General features: G+C 35.8%; 1 protein-coding gene across 15 annotated transcripts in view; it reads left to right on the plus strand.

Annotated features, from left to right (window-relative positions):
- Window positions 1-23,983, plus strand: part of Dys (Dystrophin) — a 419,847-nt gene that overhangs the window by 331,762 nt on the left and 64,102 nt on the right. For all 15 annotated transcript variants that reach the window (XM_067355317.1, XM_067355318.1, XM_067355328.1 and 12 more), the window contains 2 exons: window positions 14,640-14,784; window positions 22,150-22,273. In XM_067355317.1, the coding sequence (XP_067211418.1) occupies window positions 14,640-14,784; window positions 22,150-22,273 (269 nt within the window). The remainder of the gene's footprint in view (window positions 1-14,639; window positions 14,785-22,149; window positions 22,274-23,983) is intronic.

Below are 23,983 nucleotides of genomic sequence, written 5' to 3' on the forward strand. Positions count from 1 at the left end.
ACGAATGCGAGGGGTTGGAGAGAATTGTGAGCCGGTTCGCCGATTCTCCACAAAACTCGAAGCAATGCCTTCGTGACCAGAACGCGAGAACGCAGATGGTGAGGTGAATCATACATAAAGATGGAAAGTTGCTGGCGATAATAACTAAAAACGGCGTCGATCAGAGAACGGCGATGGCGCTGAAAAATTCTGTTACGATTTACGTACGCGTAGAAAACGGAACGCTTAGAGAAATCAATGGCTATGCAAGAATACGTAAGTGACAAACGCTCGTTTGTTGCCCAACCGACACTACAGATCCTGGGAATCTTGTTATTTTCGAATCCGCACGTGGAAACGTGGCTCAGGGAGCGTTGTGGCGTTTCCGGCGTGACACAAAAGCGTTTGCGAACGCAATACTGCGTCCGTGACGGCAGCAACGACAAGCACCACAATGTCGCATCATCTGAAACTTCCTTCCGGCCGTAACTTATTACTAATCCTGGTCGGCCCGCTAGAACGTGTTTCCAATGGTGTATTGCGGCGCAAAATAATAGTGCGAGCTTAAAGTATGATAAGGTACAGCTTAATACTAATCTCTGGAAGGCGCCGTAGCACCGGCGGCGTCTGTGCAACTGGTTCCGCATACGGTAAACACAACACGAGCTTCATTCGACACTGCTATGCAAACAACTCGGGGGGGTCAGTTTATCCGAGGAGACTATTAAATGATCGTTTGGAGAATCCGTTTATCACTAGATACACAAGAGTGTCTTTGGATCTCTTTAAATCTTTTTTATTTTATTTTCCACTAGTAATAATAATAATCTCAGTTGTTATATATTTCCATAAAATTCGAAACGATATCTTCGTGACCAGAACGTGAAAATGCAAATCGATATCAAGCAAAAATAATTTTTATTTATTGCTATATCTACAGTGAGAAAGAGACTGTTTTCAACGTCGATTGACTTTAACTGACGGTTAAAACTTGTCGACAAAATTGTTAACGTGAAAAATGAAATATTATCACCGAAAGAGAAAAAATTTCAAACTTTTTTCTTCTTTAATAACAACATTTTATTCATGTTGGCAATTTTGTTGACAATTTTGTTTTAACCGTCGATTAAAGTTTAATCGATGCTGGAAATAGTCAATCCTAGAAAAGATATTTGCTGTGTTATATGTTGCCATATGAATTTACCAGTTGTAATGCACTAAATACGAAAATATTTTTTTTTATTCATTGTCTCTTGTTTAAATTAAGAATGTTTAAGTATTACAAATGTATTCAGTATTATGAGGGTAGAAAGGGTTAACGTGTCTTTATGTTAAAGCGCTTATACAGAGCGGCAAAAAGCGTATGTACGAGCTTGGTTGGGTACATATTCGCGGGAATGTCCTTATTGCTGCGCATTACGTCCTCTTTGCGCCAGATGCGACCCAACGTTTACTTAGCCACTCTAAACCTCGCGTGTGTGCCACAGCGCGGAACAAGTGACTTCGTATGAGTGCAGGATTTCATCCGTTTATGAGTGCAGTCGATCGCGGGCGCAGGATTTGCTCCGTTAATCACGATTTAAAGAGTAGGGTAGGTAGGGTACGATCGAGTCGCGTCGAACCGGTTTTACGGATCGTGAAAATGGCGTTTTGTTCACGGAAATGTTAGTGTACTTGGATTATCGCCGGAAAGCTTTTTCGGCCGTTCGCTTGTTTCGAAAAATCGACGAGAGCTTGCAGGCGATGTGTTATTTATTCGGATTGAGATTGTTTCAGATAAGATTAAGGCTCTTTTTGCGAAAAATCGTACGTTCTATTTTTTCAAATTCTCACGAAAAAGAGTTAATAATAATAAAAAATCATTAATATTTATCTCATGTGATTAAGTTTGGAATTCACACATTATTATGTATTTATTTAATTTTACGTAAATAGTGGATGCGACATATATAGAAATTGTTATTCAAAATACTCAAAGATTCGCTAAATTTAATAGAATCGTTAAGTTCTTGAATTATACGTTGAACTAAAAATAGTGAGGAAACTGCGTACGTTATTTGTATACAAATATTATTCAATTTATGAGTATAAATTTTAAAGTAAAAAATGTATTGTAAATATATCAAATGATTAAATGTATTTCTAATGGAAAGCCGCGTAGTGTGTATTTTCTCTGCGCTTCTGCTGTTTACGTATTATTAGAGCAATAAATTTTTGTTTTTGCGAAACTGTTGAAAATATGCGCTCCAAATATGTTAAAAACTAACATGCAAATGTGCATATTAGTGCATAGTAGAAATAAAAAATGAGTCAGTGCGATGAAACAGCGTAATATCAGAAATTGTGAAATAGATTTTCAGCAAACTTGATTTTCCGATTTTTCGACGTAATTGCGACAAATAGATTTGCTACATTACTGTGTAAATCTGTTCGGTATGTGCCCGAAATTGATTTTCTCCTTCAGAAAGAAACCGACGAGACAGCCGTCGTTACACCTGTAGGTTTTTTTAATGACATTGCTAAATTTTACCCAACGCGTATATTTGCAGCTTTCGAAATAATTATGAGGGAAATTATTACGTTGGTATTCTGGTAACAGTAAGAAATTGCAAATAACTGTATCAATAAAAAAAGTAGTATCTTATGAAAATCTATTTCAGGTCGCAAAAAAAATGTTAACCAAAATTAAAGTATTAGGAAAAATTACAAATAACTAAACTGATTGTGAGATTAAATTAAATTCAAAAAAGCGCAAGAAACTCCGAAAAGCGTATAAAAATGTACTGTCAGTTTTTCTGCATATCCACATTTTCGAAACGCGCATTTTATACAGTTTCGAATGCTATCATCCCACTCGGTCATCCATGTTTTGTTTTCCTCTATTTTAGATCTATTTCTCGCGTGATCGCTCATTTTTCACTTCCTCTTGCACGGGCGTGTGAGCGCGGCTCAATTTGTAACATCCTCGCGAATGCGCGACATACAGATATCTGTTAAATCGCATTTCACCTTTTTCGCCTTTGACCCAACTGGTGCGCGGGTCCCGCGAGAGGAAATTGGCCGGAAGCACACATGTAACCACCAGCGTCGAGCTATCATCGCGGATACAAATCGCGGACGATTCCGCGGATAAACGAAATTCGATGAGCGGACAGGGATCGATGGACGATCCGTCGGATCCCCCATATTGCTCGTCGAGGGCCGGATGGCCGAACGACGACGAGGTCGATAAAAGAAGGAAGACTTGTGTTCATCGAGCGTGAATGCGCGGGTCCTCGGTGATCCGGCGACTTGGCCTCTTCAAAATTTTTAATTTCCGGCTGGCTAGAGAGGACCCTTTGCTAGGGATGCGTCGCAGCATCAACTTGGCGTACCGATGCATTGTGTCGGCGATGGTCGGTCGTGACTTAAGAAAGAAAAGAGACAGCAACCGATGTCGCTTGTACCGTCAAGGAAATGACAAGGGAAAAGATGACGGGAAGAGGAAATTTCTGGTATCTATCAAGGGCGCGAGGGCTCAAAGCGAGATCCGTGAAATAAGATTTTCAGCGGAACAAAGGGGGTTTCCACGTGCCGTGGGGAGCATTCCGGATTGTCATGATTTATCCAAGATAATTCGCAGTCCCTCTGCCCTTTTTCTCAGAATCAGAACACGTGTAATTCGTATGTAGAGAATATTTTGATCCGCTTTATACTCTTTTCAGTCGAATTGGCCATTCGTATAGAATGCAAGATTTATAACTACGATTATTTTTAATACATCAGACACGGGAACGTGATCAAAAGTGGACGAAGCGCATCGCAGTAAATGCCAGTTGGAAGATATGCTTTTACAGCAGTCTCATCGACATCGCATCGATAACTGTGCAAATCGGATCGTGCGTGGCGCAATGAGGATTCAGAGATTTAATTTGATATCAATAGTCGGCCATAGAGCAAAGGTGCGATGATACATATCTGCGCGTTCGCGATCATTGCTTATATTCCACTAAACTTGATCGATATCGCGCACCTTTGATACGCGATGGTATTCCGATTAATACATATCATTACAATTTGGAAGTTACGAATGATCATGGCTGGCTCTGCGGCCAATCTACTACGCGTTAATGCCGAGCGTATCGATCAAACGGGAATCGCAATCGCTCTGTTAACGCTCGACCACCGTCGACGAGAAATAAAAAGTATGAAACCTCTCCAGCGTATTCAGGGAATCCGCGATCCAAATGTACGCATCCAACTGATAATTCCGCGTTCTCTCTCTCTCTCTCTCTCTCTCTCTCTCTCTCTCTCTCTCTCTCTCCGGTATTTGCGTTCTCATTAGGAAATGCCACAAACCGATTCAAACGGTTTCGACGCCGCGCAAATCCGCGAGGTGGATTAACCACGTGCCTCTCGGCCGTTCTGTAATCGATATTTCCGCAGGTGGTATGTACAATCAGAAAGCACTCTTTAAGGTGCGATATTAATCCGGACGTTTGCGCACTAATGAGGCTTCGCGCTCGGCAGCTTCATTATAAGAGTCCACGAAGTTTTGGTTCTCATTAGGGGCGAAGTTTATGAAAAGTGGATAATAACTTTTCAACCGGTAATAATTTCAAAGATTTCTATAACCCGCCTATACGTTTATGCGCTATTGTGCATCAGAGTATTGAAAATGGGATAATCAATTTCACTCAATTTCTCAGAAATGAAAAATAAATATACAAAATGTGTGTAACTTTTATCTTCAAGTTTGCGCATAATTACTTCAATTTTAAAATAATATAAAAAAAATTTGCATTGATAATAAAAAATATTCTTTTGACTTCTACAAATAAACAGAATTTATTGAATTTTACTTCTGCAACGTGCAATATATCTGCAAGTATTTCTTTTATTTTCAAAGCGTACGTTCCGAAATGTCACAGTTTTGCCGGATGCGCGCACTGAGTTCGTCGCATATCACGTATATTATTCAGATATAATCGCGCGGCGGTTATGTGAATATGAAAAACACCAGCAAAAATATTTCGACACTGTATGGCCGACCGCGATACGAAATGCGCGGAAGTTACAACTCACAACAAAATAGGCGTTACTGTTATTTGTACGAACGCTTGAAACGTTGCTGGCAAACTCGCTTTACGAGTAAAGTTTTTATTACGCGTTTCAATGTCAGCTGATGTCAGCCATATCGCAAATTTCGCAATATCGATTGACCGACAAGATATAGATTAAATGCACAAATCCATTGGTTTCACATATTTCTAACAATCCGCATTTCGCATACTGGACTTATTACGTTATCACTGAATTTGGTTGATAGCAATTTTACGCGTTGTTTTCTGAAAATAGTTACAATGTGAATCGAGCAATGTTATTTTTTCTTTTGTCTACTTGTTCTGGTCGATCAGTATCTTTGATCTTTCGAAATATTTGTCCGTTAAAATATTGAAAAATATGCAGAACGTGTTGCAAAGGTTACGTTTTCCATCTCATACATAATAGAATTGTAATTGAATGTGAAATAATACATGATATCAATACAAATAACTGTAAAACAACGTAAACTCACATACGTGAACCAAAAGCTTATCGGAATTACTATCGAACGGAGCTCATAACTTACTAGATACATACGCAGTAACCGATTTTAGCGGGATTACAATCCGGTAGTGAATTTGGTTACTATTCTATGCGGCAGCTTCGGATTTGTTTGAGATTGTTAACGTTCTCCAACTAAATATTAACTGCACACAGTAATATCTACATTATTTGTCATATCACACATATTTTTCTCTATAACATTTTTAATTTATTATATTTTATATTACCAAATGTATCGCATGATACAAAAGTTATCTTTTTGGAATATAGTATTTTTCTCATCACTTATTAAAGCATATTTTTATGAAGAGTTAGGTCACCAAGATAAATCTTGCATTTGGAAAAAAATTTCATCAAGGTATTTCATCCTATATCGAATAATTTGTGACATTTGCAAATATGACATTTTTTTTTATTTATCTATTTCAAAAGATACATACCTATATCGTAGCGTCATTACAGACTTTTGTTGAATATAATTCGAGATTGCGTCGCATTGGTTCCGTTTATCAATGGTGATACACGCGGATGTATATCGGTCTATTTTGATGGTCGATCCATTTTCGTTATCAAGTTACAATGTTCAATTCCGCAACAGGCGCAACGCCGGGTCTAAAACTGCGACGCAGTCGCTAGAGCGGAGCGACGCTAATGGCGACGTTGTTGCTGTTGTTTATTGTAGAAGTTTCGGCCGGTTTTGTGTAGCGAGTCGACCTTACTCAGATTGGGATTGTACCGGCAAATTGTTCCCCCGAGTTGAATTATAACGCTCCGCCCGTTCGTGGCAATTCCATTTGCTCGCTTTATTACGTTAACTGGCACGACAACGACGACGACTACGACGACGACTACGACGACTATGACGAAGACACCAATGTCGACGAGTCTTGTTGGGAAACGCCGACTACGATGCCGCCGCCGGCATGATAGATCAAAAGGCTTTATCGAATGGATCTGCGTCTTCTGTAATGTGTTCGCTGAGTCGATAACAACTGCACTAGGATCTATCATAGAAGCGATGAATTTTCACGAACTTCGGTCGGAATCTCATCGGTTCTCGAAACGTAGCAAGCTAGATGTTTATCAGCGTGTAAAGGGAAGATAAGGTTGAAGCTCGCAGTGTATTTCGTTTTATAAAAGTAACGTGTCGTGGATAACGAATGCAACCTGCGATAGATCAATTTCAGTTTACGATTGCGTCTTACAACGTCGCCTTACAACGAATTCTTGAAGAAAAGACTGAAACGGAATAGGAAAAAATCAATAGTCATTATATAACTTTGAGTTGTGTAATAATTTCGGGCTTTTCCAATAAATTTGTCTATGCTCTTTTGTTAGGCAAAGCGCAGTTTGAATAACACTTGAGTTAAATATTTGTCTATGGAAGCTATAATCAACTTTTGCCCATATCACGATTTTTTAAGTGTGTTGCATAAAAAAAAATATATATATATATATAATAACTCCATCTTTATAAGAAAATTTGAAATTACTTATTGTACAACTCAATATACATGCTTATAAATTATAGCCGATCTATGGGAATTTTCGCAGAGGCACGATTTATTTCATTGATATGGCTTGTATCAAATATTTTCGAATCCGCGCGTTTAATTTAATTGGCAGTTTGACAATGAGCGGGATTTGCTCCATGATGAATGATACGTAATAATGGATATTGACGGATATCAATTACGTACACAAACGTGTTTGTATCGATTAATTCATAATAACGCACTTAATAACGCCCCGGTAAAAATAATTTTGTTATGCAAAATATTGCATTATTACGCAATTATTATTTGCGAGCGAGTTTTGCCTTTGCCGCTATTTCAATTGTAACTTTGCCCAGATGCGAAGTCTATTTATAACGCCGGCTAATTTATCGCAACCACGTGGTGGTTTACTGATGTTATCGAGAGATCGATGGCCGCGATGAATTTTGATAGCTCCCTGTGGAATCGCACTGACCATCAGGATTTAATACATTTCTCGCTTTCCCGAATAGAGCGGAAAAAAGATGAATGCTGAGCGAACAAAAGTTGATTCTTTTATACATTTTCGACGTGAAACATCTATAATTAATCAGCGGTGCGTTAATAATTTATGGACATCGAAGCTACCTGGCATGAGCGAGAATTATTTACCCTTACGCAACTGCTAATTCTATTATATGGATAATCATAAATGTATGACATCAAGATTAATCAGTTCCGCCACTATAATGGACTCACTAATGGTATACAAACCTTGTTACGCATTCTGGTTCTATTTAGCAAACAAAGATATTAAGAATTAATTCTTGTAATTTTTATTTTAGTAGCTCGTATAATAATGCATATGTGTATATGCTGCAATATTACTTATATTTATATTAATCTTATAAAAGTGATAATTTTCTTCTTTCAAAATATGTATGAAAAATTATGGTTAACATAATATTTGTTATATTCTGTAACGTTACAGATTTCTTCTTAATTGTTTTGAAAATTAATTACCATTATTAATTGATTTTTAGACGCATGATTAAATAACTGCGATATAATTTATGAATAGAAATGACTAGAATGCAGCAGATTATTCTTAAATGGTTGACAACAGTATTCATGTAATTATTATCTACAATAAGAACTGTAACAAAATCTTTTTAAACTAAACACTTAAAGCCTAAAATATTATTGTACAAGAGACTCGCAATTTCATGAAAAAGATTCAACATACCTTGGTTGAACAGGAATTTCTCGTATAAATTTGAATAACAAATTTGTCGGTACAAACCGATATATCTTTTTATCAAATGCTTTGTCATATATGAGATGTGTATTATTTTACATTCATAGATTCATATTTCCAGACCATATTTTCGCGAAGACCCACTGTCACATAAATGCTGCATATAGGAACTGAAATCGCGTTGTAGGTTTTCGCAGAGACTACCAGTGTTCATGAAATTCTTTCAATGAATTTCAACGATTTTAGTAATAAAACATTTATAATAATATTTTCAAATGCATAACAATGTTTTTTCATAAATTTTGTTCTGATACTTTAATACAGATAAAGGTATGTAATATTAATTACCTGATAAATGCATAGTTTATTATACATATTTCGAACATACAAAGAAAAATCGAAAAGTAAAAGGACTTTTTCAAACGGTTTAATTCCTGAAATGTTCCTTTACTTTTAACTTTCCCTCGAACATTTCAATGCATACAATTATATCTTAATAAATTAATTTTAACATTATATTTATATGTACTTCTATTATTATATTTATATTTGTATTTGTATTTGAATAACTAAAATTTTTCTCTTTATTGTTTTATGTTATAAAATTTGCATTTAAATTTTAAAAAATTATACTATTTTAGACAAGGAAAAAATTTTGCACATAGTCGAGTATTTAATTTAGATAATATTTAGACTAGCAAACAAATTTACGGAATTTGTTTAAGGAATTTATTTAAAGAATCTTTGTCTTTAAACATTTCATGTTGTTTCTATACTTGTTTCGTTTTTATTTGAACTTTTTCTCCGGATGTGAACCATTCTCTTTACGGATTTGTGCTAAATCGTTTCCGTTATTCGCTGAATAATCCACGTTTCTGGCTAAAGCCAACATAAAGCCTGAACGACGTAACGACTTCCACGTGTTTTCAGACGTTTTCCAAACGTGTTCGACAACACGGATGGATTAAAGACGCGTTTCGGAAATCCGACATCACTGTCGGAAATCGCTTTGTAACTCGACTCATCTCAAATCCTTCGAGCATCGGTTGCAACATTTCTGTGTTTCGCTTTAAATGCATGTCGTTCACCGAACTTTGCGTCTCCCTATTTTAATTATCTTTAATCTCCCACCATGTACGCGAAATTGGGCGATCTCGTAATCAGAAGTTCTGCCAGCACGTTTTGCGTTTCGCCATTCTCGCGATTCAATTCTGTACTTTACTCATTTTTCAAGTTTTTCTCGCAAATGACGACGAACTCAAATTACACTCTGTTCTCGCAGTCGCGTAATCAAATTTTCTGCAACTTTCGTCGACGCAGTTATACATTTCTCTCCATTGCGTAGTAAACGGAAAAAGCAGTATTGTTATATCTTTTGGTTAATATTGATTTCCTATTATTATAGATTCTCGTTATTACAGAATTTTTTGTAACATCATATTGTTTCACGGTTTTCGTCAGAAAAATTTCATTAAAAATATTTTATATTTTCTACATAAAATATTTGAATTTTAAAATTGAAAATAACTATTTGATAAACAATCAGTTAGATAGATGATAACATTTTATATGTCGCGCACATTTATTTATAATTGTGTTAAAATCGATTATTTGAAATCGATATTTTCACATATCTTTAATTACAGAATTTGCAAGTCTGATTATTTTCTTTTTTTTTTACGAGGGCTTTCTTCAAGACGTATGCATGGAGCGTAGTACGCTAACGCTAAACGACTTTTACTACTTGACCAACAATCGTATTGTCGTCACGAATAACTTTATCAATAAAATCTTATCGCTGGAACATTCATGATTTATTTACTTGAGGCTACATCAGGACTTTATCGAGTAGGTGCGAGGTACGTGACGTTTCTTCGGCAGATTTTTATAGCCGCCCAGGAAATTCTCCGGTGATTTATTTTACATCAGCCCTGCACATCGTAAAGATCGCCCGTTCGCTCGCTCGCAGGGCAACGTTCGCCAAGGCGACAGTGTAACGCCACTTACTGAACATTCAATTGAAATGCGTTCGCACGAACAAGAAGTATATCTTTCCGTTAGTACTGGCTTCCCTGTTTCTGGCAGCCGGACGACGAGCGAAAATAGATGTTCCGCCCAATTCCCTTTCGTGACCGTAAGATTCTATTACTGACGTGGGTCCGACGAACGTCCTATTAATCACGCGAACCCCGTTTTTTCTCAATTACATGGCGATAAATTGTCAGTGTCCATATCTGAGACATGATTAATTAAAATTAACAATTTCTGGACGATGTAATGAATTTTATCGAATATAAAATTAAAAAATCAGTTTTTATATCATAAGAAATATTATTACCACAGAAAATTTGCAAAAATGAGATCTGCAATTACTATTCAAATTATTTGATATACTTAATATATGTAAAATTGTGCATTTATTATATTTTTATAATATTACGGTAATCTTACGACAGTCTATACCAGGTTTATCTAAGATTACTCGTGAATACTTTTCTCTCTTAATTGCCTCATTAAGAAAAAATAGATGATAAAAATATCTCTCTTCTATTCACAGACCATCATATGTTTATTTACGGCTACAAAGCATCTACACACATTACACCTAATCTAAAATTATAGATTTGATAATTATAGAAAATTCATTTATAATTAATATTCATGTTTGCATTGTATGTGCTAAATTTAGTTAGAAGAGATTATGATGTCATGAGCGATTTCGAATAAATAAAAATCCCTTTGAATAGGCTGTTATCTGCTATTAACATTAACATTTTTATTAAAATTGTTTATTTTTTAATTCTAATTGAAACCGCAATTCTACTAACGATAGTCAATTTATTTTATCGAAATATATCTCCTACAAATCCGAATGCGAAAATCCAATTTCCTTAAAAAGCATAAGCCATTCTGTCCCACAAATTAACTTCTTCTCTCACACAACATCGAATAAATATTTCGAAAGCGAACATCAGTCTGCACGACGGCGCTACTGCAGAGCGAGAAAAGTTTATTTCCACGATTCGTCGGAGCGATGAGGACGATTTCTTTCGGTAACTTCGTACCGTCATCCATCGCGCGAAATATCCTTACGCCCTTATCTCCCTGGGAGGAGTACCGCAATACCATTCGACGTGAATGTGTCCTAGCGTATGTGCAACTGTATGTGCGTTTGAATCGCAAAAGCACGCGAAATTCCGCGAAGCTCTCATCGACGTTACAATAACCGCAATATATCCGGACGCGGGGCTGTTTCTTTGCGATACGAGAACGTCGACGCGGGACCTTCTTGCGGGAGGGCTGCGGGGGAGGAGAAAGAGATGAGACGACGGGGATTGTTGGATGCGACCTAGTAAGTGGGTGCCGGCGACGGTGGCGGTGCAACAATGGCAAAATATAAATCTAAATCCCAACCGCTATCCTTCCTGCTTTCTCGTCCCCGCGCCCGCAGCACCTTTATCTTCCTCTCTCGTCTATTCCATGTACCTCCAACGACGACGACGACGACGACGATGCTTCGTTGTCCTCGTGGCCGGTACGCGGTCTTTATCCTCGCCCGAGAATTTCTCTTACGCCATTCAGCTCTTGGCCTCCATCGCGCTTTCCTACCTCTTTATGCCATTCTCGTCCCGTGCCTCTGTCTTCCGCTTTAATTCGCCTTACGCAGAGTTTCTTTATTCTCGGACCACTTTGAATTTTATCCGCGTACGAGTCGTTCCGACAAGATAATGGACGACAAGTTAAACACGAGATAAAATAAGAGGGAATGCACAGCGTAGTGAATGTTATTTTTTATCTACATTCCTATAGAACGCATTTTAGCCTTGTATTTTGCGTTTGACTTTTGTAGTCGAAGTTTTAGGAATTTTGAATATGACTTTTGTCATTTTTTTACATTGGAATCGTTGACAATTTTTATATTTATTTTTACGTAATTCATATAAATTTTATTTACCAAATTTTTGATAAAATAACATGCATATCAAACTTGAAATCTTGGTTACTTTTGGAATAAACATTTTAATCATGTTATTGCCAGATGCTATCTACATTTTACAAAATTAAATGTTTTTATAGATATTTTTTCTTTATTAACAAGAGAAAAGTTATGCTTTTAAGATTTATAGTTTATAAGATTAATTAAATGGAGAAATATTATTTAATATTGTTGTTTTCATTTCCATTAAATGTAAAGATATTTTATCTTTTTCAAAATGTACAAGTAAAAAAATTTGCAAAACTAGCGACGCCATGTTTTGCTTTCGTTATCTCTGTTTTTCGACAACTCTTACTTGTAATTTTTCGACCAGAACCAGAATTAATTTCACATAATAAATCAAGGCGCAATATAAAATTTTTGTAACGATTAAACCTCTCATCTCTCATTGCGGTAAGAGTTCATTATTTTCATTGTTAAGCTCCGTACATATTGTTATGTCATATGACGCTATAAGATGTGATTTGTACGCATGAAGCTGTGAAACTATTATCTCGGACATTTTTGAGACCATTTCCTCAGACTAATTCTTCTTTTCTGATTTATCCCGCATATCTGCTCTCCCTCTCTTGCATCTCGCTCTAGTCTCTTTCACTTCCGTTTCTTTCTCCCAGTGGTACGTGTCACGAGTCCTCATTCTTCTTGAGACCGTCTCCTCTGCATTCAGCCTTTCGCGGTCCCGCACCTTCTAGTGATTTCCCACCGGTCTTTCATTTTATTTCACGCTTCCGGCACTTCCGTCCACTGGTATTTACTTACTATTAACAAAACACGCGAGCGTTATGCTTTATCACTCTCTTCAATATTTATCCTTCATCCATTTTTGCCGACTCACTTACTGCACGCTGCGCCCGTTGCAAATCCCTGGGAAATTTTGCCCGCAAATTTCGCTATTTGTTTATTTTTATTCCTATCTCCTCTATCAAGGTATCGTCTGATCTGATTTTTCTTCAGGCTCTCGTATTTTTTACTCTGACATTTAATCTGATTTCTTCTTTGTCTTAACAATCTTTATTCTGACGAAGCGTCTTCTTATTCTCCTTCGCACTTGTCAACGATTGCTTTCTATTCATTTACATCCTTTGATCTCGTCGTCTCGAGCTTTTTGTTTTCTCTCAGTCGAATTTTCCTTCTAGCTTCTTATTATTCTGCTCGTCTTTTTTTTTTCGAAGGTTTGTATACCAAGGCTCTACCTCGGCATTTGCGTCGCTTTTTCCGTATTTTTCCAATTTGCCTGAAATCGTTTTCTTTCTCGCCCGCGATCGGCTTTTCCCCATGCGTCCTCCTTTTCTCAGTCGCTTTTCTTCGCTCGCGCGCGGTTTATTCGCCGCGTCGGAATACTCGTCCGTTTTAATTTTCTCGGGACTCTTTTGCTTTTCGTATTTACCCGCTTTACTCAAACCGCGTCTTATCCACAAGCACTCTATTTCTGCGCTTCCACACTTTTGGAGATTTTTCTTCTTCGATTTGTGCTCTTCTGACTCATCATTCTTTTCTCTCTCTCTCTTTCCTCCGCGTCTCTTGTTACGTTTCACTCGCTCTCTTCCAATCACTCTAGTTTTTTGATCCATTTATCTTAAGTATTTATTCGTTTCTCCTTTTTTACCGGTGCTTCGTCCTCGCATTTGTTTCTCTCTTTTCTTTCATCGTTCTGTGTTTCTCTTGGCGCCAACAACGTCAAGGCTTTGCATTTATTCTTTCTCTCGTCCACTTCGCGCTGCTCTACCTTTACCGATCTCTCTTTCTTATTCTCTCTCGATGACGACACACTATCTGTCTGTCTCCAACAAATATGTGCTCTCTTAACTCTCGCATTTACGAATCGAACGTTTTATGTACTTCTTTCCTCGTCACTACGTTCGTATAAATTTTATATCGCATTCTAAATGTCCATCAACGCGTCGAAAGGGTGCAACATCTGTCGAATAATCATGTAGGATAACGCTCACTTTTTTTTTATTCAACAAACATTTTTAGTCCGATTTAACATCCCGATCTTCTTCCTCGTTTAAGTTGTTACAACATTCTACAATATTTTGATTATAATTACAAAATTCAAAAGAATAGAATTATTGATGCAAGTTAACAAAATGTTGTGTTGTACAATCAGTATTTTATTATTTTTGTTTATTTTAAAGAACCAATTTTACAAAGCTGGTAAAGTCGATAAGCATTGGTTATATGCAGCCTAGTACAATATATATATTTTAATACCATGTTTTTTTTTTTTTTTTTTAAATAAACGGCTTACACAAAAAAAGCAGCGTTCAATTATGGGATATATTTTAGCGTTTGATATCAAATATTTGTCATATAAAGCGTGTATGTTTTTTCTGTGCAGAAACCGATTGGAGAGCAATACGGAACATTGGAACGCTTTGCTGCTATCGTTGCGCGAACTCATCGAATGGGTGATAAGGAAAGATACAGAGCTCACCGGCTTGGGACCCGTTTGCGGCGATGTGGCTGCACTGCAAAAACAACAGGTAAGTCTCTCCCACCGTCTTACATATAGATTATTTAAGTTCCGCTTTGCGTTGAACTTCAGTTAGCTTGTGTAAACCTGCAAAAGTTTGCGAGTACTTTCCTCGGCGTATTCGTTATCTTCGTGAGACTGGCATACTCCATTTAGCATCCTCGGTTTGCGGTAACCTCGAACTTCGGGATTCAAGCCGAGTTACCCGAATATGACTTATGTACCTAAAATCGATTTCATACAGCCGTCCTTTGAGAGGCTTGCGAGTTTCCGCCTCGGAAACTGATTGGACGCATAGAATGCAATTACGCATAAGCTCATGTTCTATCAAGCGAGTGTTCAACTGTCGCTGTGAGACACGACAGTTCAACCAGATTGGTTATTTATGCATTCTCATCACGTTTGAGTATTCCGCTTTGCGGAAGTGCACGTCTCGATTACTTTGCTGCTCTCGCGTCAATTGTTCGCTAAATGCTTCATTTAAATTCACCACCGATTAAATTAATTTCCGATTAATTAAATCTAATTTAATTAAAATATTATTTATTAATTTTGGGATATCTTTAATATAATATAAATGTTATTCTCCACTTTTCTTATGATGTATTAAAACCGTTGATTAATTTTTTTTAAATGTATCAAAGCTACGAAATTACTCTTAATTCTACTAAGCTTTTCTTATTTTTTTAACATTAAATATGTATAATTTTCTCTCTCTCTCTCTCTCTCTCTCTCTCTCTCTCTCTCTCTCTCTCACACACACACACACACACATTCATACTCACACTCATACTCACACTCGCATACCCACTCAAATTGGACATATCTGTACATACACATTGACGTAGCTGCGTCAATTTATGCGTGAATATCCTTCGCACGATAGCATACAAAGGCGCACTAGTTCGGATTAATCCAGATTAGAGCACGCATGTTGCCGGCATGCAGAAGCGCCTTTGCCATCTATACAGGTAGTATCCGAGTGTACAGGAGTGATAAGCTGCATGTCTCTCGACCAGATCATTGATGTCATCATGCGGCTAACTCTATGCGTGTATTTGTCAGTCGCGCCGTAGAATACGGGAAATTGATATTGATTAACCTTGATTAGTGAAGCGAAAGCTTAAGGCACTGAACTATATATTTATTCGATGCTTTCAGATGCATCTCTCGTAAATATAGTTGATTTAAAAAGCAACAGAGAAATTATACATATGTATTAATTTATCTCAGTTATATATTTAACAAAAAAACACGTATTTTAACAGCATACATTTTTTGTATTTTTTACCGGTTACAATAATAAAATGGACAAACTAGAAGAGAATGGAAAAATAGTTTCTTTAACTCTCAAAAACATTTTTCTTTATTTTTTCTAGATGTACAATTTCAACATTATTTCTTTAGAATATTATCATTATTTTTTAATGATTTTGAAATATTATGATATTAAATTTTGAATTTGCAAGAAAATATTGCAACTGTCAAAAATTACATTGTAAGATAATACTTTAATCAAACAATTATTTTTATTGTTGTAGTAGAAAAAAAACAACGGTTTTCTAATTTTGCTATGCATAAAATTTAAATATTTTACTTTAGAAAAGTGATTCAAGCTCGCAATTATGTTGCAACCACCTTTATTTGTTTGCGATTTGCACGGCGCGAAAGCAGCAGCTGTTGCACATGCATTCTCTGCATTTCTTCAGATTCGCATCAAGTACGGAATTTAAACTCTTAGTCTACAACACGAGGTTACCATATTCGACGACATAATTGTTTATCCGACTTGTCTGCAGATTCAATTAAGTTTACCCGACCATTTATTTCGAACATTGGTACTCTTCTCATTGTCAATAGCTATCTCTTAAATCCATTAGCGAAACAATATGCGAACTCATAAATGAACGGCATTCCTGTAATTATCGTCCATGAGATTTGTCGCGAGATTATCGCCGCTGTTTGAAATTTGGTACGCCATCGTCGCATATCGGAAAGGTGCGAGTGTATATGCGGTTTATGTAAATTGATTATGTACGTGAATTCAATTGAAACGCCTCGCCGGTAATTAATAAAATCCGCCCGCATGCATATGCATCGATTCTAAATAATTCCGCAGATATCCTAAACATATTCTCGTGCGAAAATCTAGAACGCTCACTCCGAGCGATTTTAATTACGTCACTAATTTCATTAACGGTTGACGTTGAAAATACAGCATCTTTCTGGCACAGTTAAATTGCACTCGCTATCAATAGAAGCTGCTCTGCACCTACGTCTTTTGTAATAGAAGCTGCTTTATTAGATTAACGGAAAGTATCGGATATAATAATAGAAGTAATCACTCGATGCTGATCTAAGTCGTGACATTTGAAGAGCTATCGAGTGTAGCGATTGACGTCGCTTCTAAGAATTATTTTAATAATCGGGACAGATTGAGTACTATTAATCAAATCACCCTCAAGCTGAAGATAAGCCTCCCTTTGCTGGAAATGACATTATCTCAAGGGAACTTCAAGATTAATCCAATTGCAGGCAACTAATGAACCAGAGAGGAGCAAGTGCGACGTATGCAACGTTGACTAATGGCACAACAATAACAGCACGACGCTTATGACACGATAATTCTATCCGCGTTGCTTTTATCAATAATTAATTTATCATGGATAATTTATTATTGTAGAAATATTTTTTTTTTTTGCAGAATTTAATATTTTTATTTTTTGTAGAATTTAATATTTTTTTAACTTTTTGCGTTGAAAACATTTTAATGGCCCAATAAATTATTATTATGTCAATTGCATTCTAGTCACAATAATGCTTATACATATTAAACACATTTTTTTTAAATAAATGTGCACAATGTTGCTGCATAAAAATTAGAAATAATTCGCAATACATGTGGCAAAGTGATCGCATTCGAAACTATCCATCTCTATATCGAAGTCTAAACGAGGGGCGCGTAATTAGAAGAACGTTTATTGCGTCCACGCAATCGGAATGAAAGCCGATCGCGCGCAGTTAGCTGCCGTTGCTACGATGGTATAACGAGCGCGACGGTCATTTCTCTTACAGTGAGCGTACGCGAGCCGTCCTAAAAATTCTATTCGCCCGCGAGCGCGCCGATCGATTCCAGCCGTCGCATAAAATCGCGCGCGGCTGTAAACGGCGTTGTGTAACAACCCCGGCGACGAGCCGTTTACGACGACGGACGCGCGCCTACGTTTTACGTATGCGCTTTTCGCGCGCGCGTATATAGCAGATAAATCAAAATTGCCGACGCTACCGCGTTCACGCAAGGCCGATCGAGAGACATATCGATTCGCGACACCCCGATGGATTTCGATTTCACGTCTGGAACACGGTTGCGGTAAAACGCGCACATTTTTTTTTAAATGGGTGTACGCCTGTTTTTTGCGGATCTCATCTTTCCCTCGGCGCATCTGCAGCACGAACAATTGATACTTTCGTCTCACCTTGCCATTGAAATTTTCACTTTTCGCACTGAGAACAATCGTGTTCGGAAATTGTTTTTTGGGGAAACACTCTGGCCGAGTATCAACCATCGGCATTTATGTCGGTGTGTTTCTTTCGGCTTGGAAAAAAACTCGGGTCTCTTGTCGCGCAGAGATATCTCGAATATTTACGAAGAGATCTGTCGACATTCTTAGCTCATGAAACATTTAATGTTTTCCTCTGACAGATCATATAACATCGATTAGTACAGGATTCGTCCATGTGGACGGATCGTGGATAGAAAATTAAAAAAAAGATATGTTTTTATCAAGAAAGTCAATTTAAGAGATTAATGAGCACGACCCTTGGAATTGATTTAAAATTGATCAGAGAAATGATTACTCCACGTTTAAATGTTTATTTTCTGATGCACAGCGCGTATAAAGTGAAGGGTGGAAAGATTTTCTCCGTAAAATTATGCAATGCATTTACCTTAAAACAATTATCATTTGTTATGCAGTTATGGAATGTGAAAAGAGCAACTTATTTTTTTCGTAGAATTCTAAAATAAAATTATTTTGAAATAATAAAGTTTAATGTCTCCGTTATTTTGTTATTTTCGCAAAATGTGAGATTAAAAAGATTTTTTTCTCTACGGAGTCGTATAATGAAATTGTTTTGAAGCAATTTATCTCTCTGGGGATGATAATAGCACGAACCACTGGCATCAGTTAAATGCTGAAGATTCTTAGTGTCAGATGCTCATACATTATCATGATACACATCAGTGCATTGTTGCTGTATGTACCTCGTAATTAACCCCTCGTAATGATAACCTCATTGATAAGGGAAATCGCCGTCTTGCTGCTAGCAATTAGAAAATGTTTTACATCTAATTGGATACACGATTCTGATATATAGTCGTTCTAATTTCTTTATTGACGCCTTGACCCGCGGTTAAATACATGTCATGCGAAGATTTCCGTGTAATTTATAACGAGAACATGAATGCGATCAATTTATTTGTAACGTTTTTATTGCTGCCGTAAAATTTTTAATTCTACGAATCATAATTAATTACATTTTTGTAAAAAAAAAGAAAAATATGATCTACATAAAGTAATGATCTAGTCCTTCTAACGGAAGAAAACCTTGGAAGAGAAAACTGTACAATGAGAATTACGAGAGCGCAAGAAAAAATAAAAATCGCGTGCAATGAGAATTCTATCACTCATCGCGCGCTACGTCATCATTTTTCGAAATGAAAAGCGAAGAAAAATATAAGAATGATTAATGACCGATACGAAATCTCTTCTGTGTGTAGAAAAACTTAACCGACTATTTATTATAACAATATATATAATGTGCTTCATCAATTTATCTTCTAGCAGATTATATCTTCTGCTAGATTTCTTCTTCTTAAATTTTCTATCATTGTTAAATAAGAGGTAGTAAATAATTATGCAAATCACGATGTAAATAATTTTTATGTGACATTTAAACGTAGATTAAAGATCTAATTATTAATTTTTTGATACGGCCAATATAAGAGCACAAAAGAATTGCTATTAGCTGACGCGCTATATTGACGAATATTAAAACGACAACTACGTTCTGCATGTACGTCTTTTATGTTGGAAGTTTATTGTTTTATCATTAATAACGATACGTAGTATTATTTTGACAACTCTGTTTGTTAGTTCTGTATTCGCTGATTACGAATTTCTCTCTTCCGCTTCTTTTTATCCTACTCTATGCGTCTTCACACAGCTTAATTTTTTACAATCTTCCGTTATATTTTGTTTTTTATTTTCATGGTAGTATATCAATATTCATCTTATATTTCCACGAATAAATTAAAATTACAGTTTGTTGAGTAGATATATTTAGCTTGTTATTCGAGATAAAATTGTATTAATTTTACATGTTATTTCAGCTGCATCTTTCGGAGTGCGAGCAAAGAATAAATATTAAAACAAGGAAATTATCGCGTTGGTTCAGAGTTTGTTATTAAATTTAATGCATTTATATTTCTACGCTGTAATATACTGTTAGTAACTCACTAAATTTATTTTTTTCTTTATAAATTGGACAATTTTTAATTGTTACATAGTAAACAAATATTATTATAACAGTAGCGTTTTAGAAATACGATGTACGCACGCATTATTTGTGAATAAATATAAGAAGTTTTATTCGAAAATTGAGACTTTAGTATAATATATCTGACAAGCCTAGATAAATATTTATCTCGGATAACTAATTTGTGAAGTATCATTGATTAATTACAAAAATAAAATTGATCGGCGTCCTTAATTGTCTAACGTAAATCAGAATGGCATGTATATGTGCCACAATGACAATAAATAGGTTAAATCAAGAACAATAACATAATGTACGCTTTTATTTATTTTGAGACAGTTTTATATCATGTCATTATTTTCCCAATCGATTTGTAAAAGCATGAGTGAATCCATGCTCCTAAAGAAATATGTGATTTTATTCTTAAAAAAAACAATTGTTTTTTACCAGCGATGATACAACGCCCACCATAGTTTGCATTAAAATACGGAAAAAAATCACACGAAATAATATCAACGCAAGGTTGAAAAACAAGACGTGAAGCCGCTTAATCTGATGTATATACACGCGTTATTAATAATGCTTTAATACATAAAATTGAATCAAGTTTTAACAATGCGAACGCATTGCCTCTGTTTAAGTATTTGTACATTATGATTCAGGATTATATTTGGCAATTTGCCATTTTCTTAACATTTTACATGTACAAAAACTTAAATTTGTAAAATTAAAGTATTAATATTATACATTAGCTCATAGAATAAATAAATTAATAGACAAAAATGTGATTTTAGATTTTTCACAAACACTCATGACGAACGAATATGTAGACATGATGCACCTGTCCTAAATAGTCAAAATTTGATGCAATTTTATATATTAAGGCATTATTGATTTCGTATATGCATTAAGTATATAAAATATTGAATGTGAATTGAAATCAAATCAGCGACATTTATTCGCTTATGTTAACGACTACGAAAATGATCTCTAAAAATTATCTACTCGTGCGATAGTTAAAAACTTTTTACTCCGCATTCAGCTTGGTTGCGATAAATTTTCTTTTCAGAATAATATAAAAAAAGAGAAGCTAAATAAACACACTATCCGGGCGTCTTAAAGCGTAAAAAAAATTCGCAGCATCTTGCGCGTAGCAAACCCTTAACTTCATGAACGATGGGAGATAATCTCGTTAACTAGGAGGCGTGCAATATCGTAAGAGTGCTTTTTTACTCACTCGACTTTTTTTCGTTGACTGCAGCGAGCTAATTTTCAACCCCGCTGTAGCGTCCTGTCAAACGCAATAACGGATGCATACGTTGATGTCCCTGCGCCGCAATGCATTTGATGGTATTGCATCTCCCCAATGTGAAGATGTGTTACCATTTAATTTTAATCTCGTGTTATTTCATTATTTCATTCAAAGATTTCATATGGATATGTTTTTTCTCATTGTTTAATTTCGACAAGTACGTTTATGACTAAAAAAATCAAGCACATTACAAGAATTTTGGATAATTATTTTTCTTTGTATCTGTGTAGTAATATTTAAAAAAATTTTAATATGTTTCTTTTAAATTAGTTAATATAATAGAATTTCTTCGCAATGCTGTCGAAAGCAACGGTATTACGACGACGATGTCGTGGCACTGACATCGTCTACGATTTTGAGCTACTTATCATAGCAAACAGACGAATTTAGTCGAAGTTGACCTCTTAAGGCCTCTTCGCGCAGCAGCGAAAAGTTGGACGCCAAGGGAAAACCTGGCACTGCACCAGACACCGATGCTCCTTGTCTCGTTATTTTTGTTTCACGATTTACGCGTCTCCTTTGCAGGACGACCATCGTGGCTTCAGGAGGCAGCTGGAGGACAAACGGCCGGTCGTGGAGAACAATTTGCTGAGCGGCCGCCAGTACATCGCCAATGAGCCTCCGCTGTCGGACACTTCAGACTCCGAAGGTACGTAAATTACGAATTACACGTAAATTGTGAATTGTGAATTTTTACTCGTTAAATTACGGTTAACAATTTAATATCCATAAGTATAATTATATTATATTTCATAAAACCGTCGCTAAAGTATAATCGACAAAATAATTAATTATTTACGAAATAAAATTTTATAATACGTTCCATATGACTTTGAATTAAATACTAGAATAATAAAATTATTGGAAATGCTTTTAGGAATATATCATGTTTCACGAACAAAATATTATTTCTAAATAGTAATTATCTTAAATCTTTGATGATAAATCTTGGAATATTTTTTATGATATTCTTTTAAGCTTGTGTTTTTTTAAAATTAGTTTCGTATGAGACCGTCAAAATTCAATATCATCCATTTCGCGCGAACGAACACATCTCTTTAAAGAACAAAGAAAGTCGGCCAAGTACATTCGTCGTTAGTTCCGTGAAACCACTTCTTGCGGTACGCAAGACTGAGTTCACCAATAGTGCGGGCACAGTAATTAAGTGCACTTTTCAATCCCACCAATTTGCGCTTTCATTCTTGCATCCGTAATTTTTTTACCAATTACCGGCAGGGAGGCAAAGGCCTCTCTCTCGTCGAATTATCGGTTTGGAAGAGAACACAGGGTATTTCTTCTTTTTATTTCCATCGCCTTTAGAGTTAATTAATGAATACATAGTTGTTACTTCCATTGTCCTTCTACTGCTAGTTTTCAGTGATGTTATCTTGAATCTGTGAGGATACACTTATCAATTAATACTCGAAATCAATTTCTTTTTATTACAATGTATGTAAAAAATATATTCCAAAAAATATAACATAAAAATATGAAACCTAATATTAGAGTGAGCTATGAAGCCAAATTCTTGATGTTTGGTTGCAATAGATTTGATCCTCCAATATTTATTATTATTTAATATTATCGAGGTATGTATTAAACTATTGCCTATGACTATTAATCGAAATGTATGTCAATATATAAAAATAAAGAAAACATAGCATGAACAGCAAGCATTTGGCTTCATAGCTTACTATATTAGGTTTTATATTTTATCAGGGCTTATAACATTATTAATTTTATAACATAAAAATATAAGTATTGAATCAATCAAAAAAAATTCTGACATTTCTTTCTTAAGCTATTGATACGATATTTTGTTGAAATTAACAAAATTTTTTGCGAATTGCACTAAAAGTGTATTAATTTGATCGTAAAAAATTTTATTATACTTTTCGCATTCCTTCGTAAAAACTCACGAATTGTGTTTTAATAATTCACATCTTTTCTCTTGAGTTCGTGAATTTTCGCGCCACTTGTGCCGAGAGCAAGAATCCAAGAACAACTACCGATTGTGCTCGTTCTGAGATTTCCAGACTGGAAGATTCCGAGAAATATTTTGCGTTTTCTTTCTTTTTTTTCTTTTTTTTTTTGGCTCAGCAGCCTAACCCGCGAGACCAGAAACGAGCTTCATTCTTTATCGTCGTTTCTTTTCAAGCGCGGCAAGGGCAAGGAGCGCGTAACTGCGACGGCTTGAATATTTCATTTACGTAATCCTACCGAGTCAAAAGCGCGAATATTAAAAAAATTTGAGCTGCAGATATTCAATGCGAAATGCGAGAATTATTTTTATTTATTTCACGGATTTACGATGAGACATAATATACCAGAAATCAACCATAAAAATAATGAACAGATG

This window comes from Linepithema humile, chromosome 5 (assembly GCF_040581485.1).
Source record: "Linepithema humile isolate Giens D197 chromosome 5, Lhum_UNIL_v1.0, whole genome shotgun sequence".
Lineage (NCBI taxonomy): Eukaryota > Metazoa > Arthropoda > Insecta > Hymenoptera > Formicidae > Linepithema > Linepithema humile.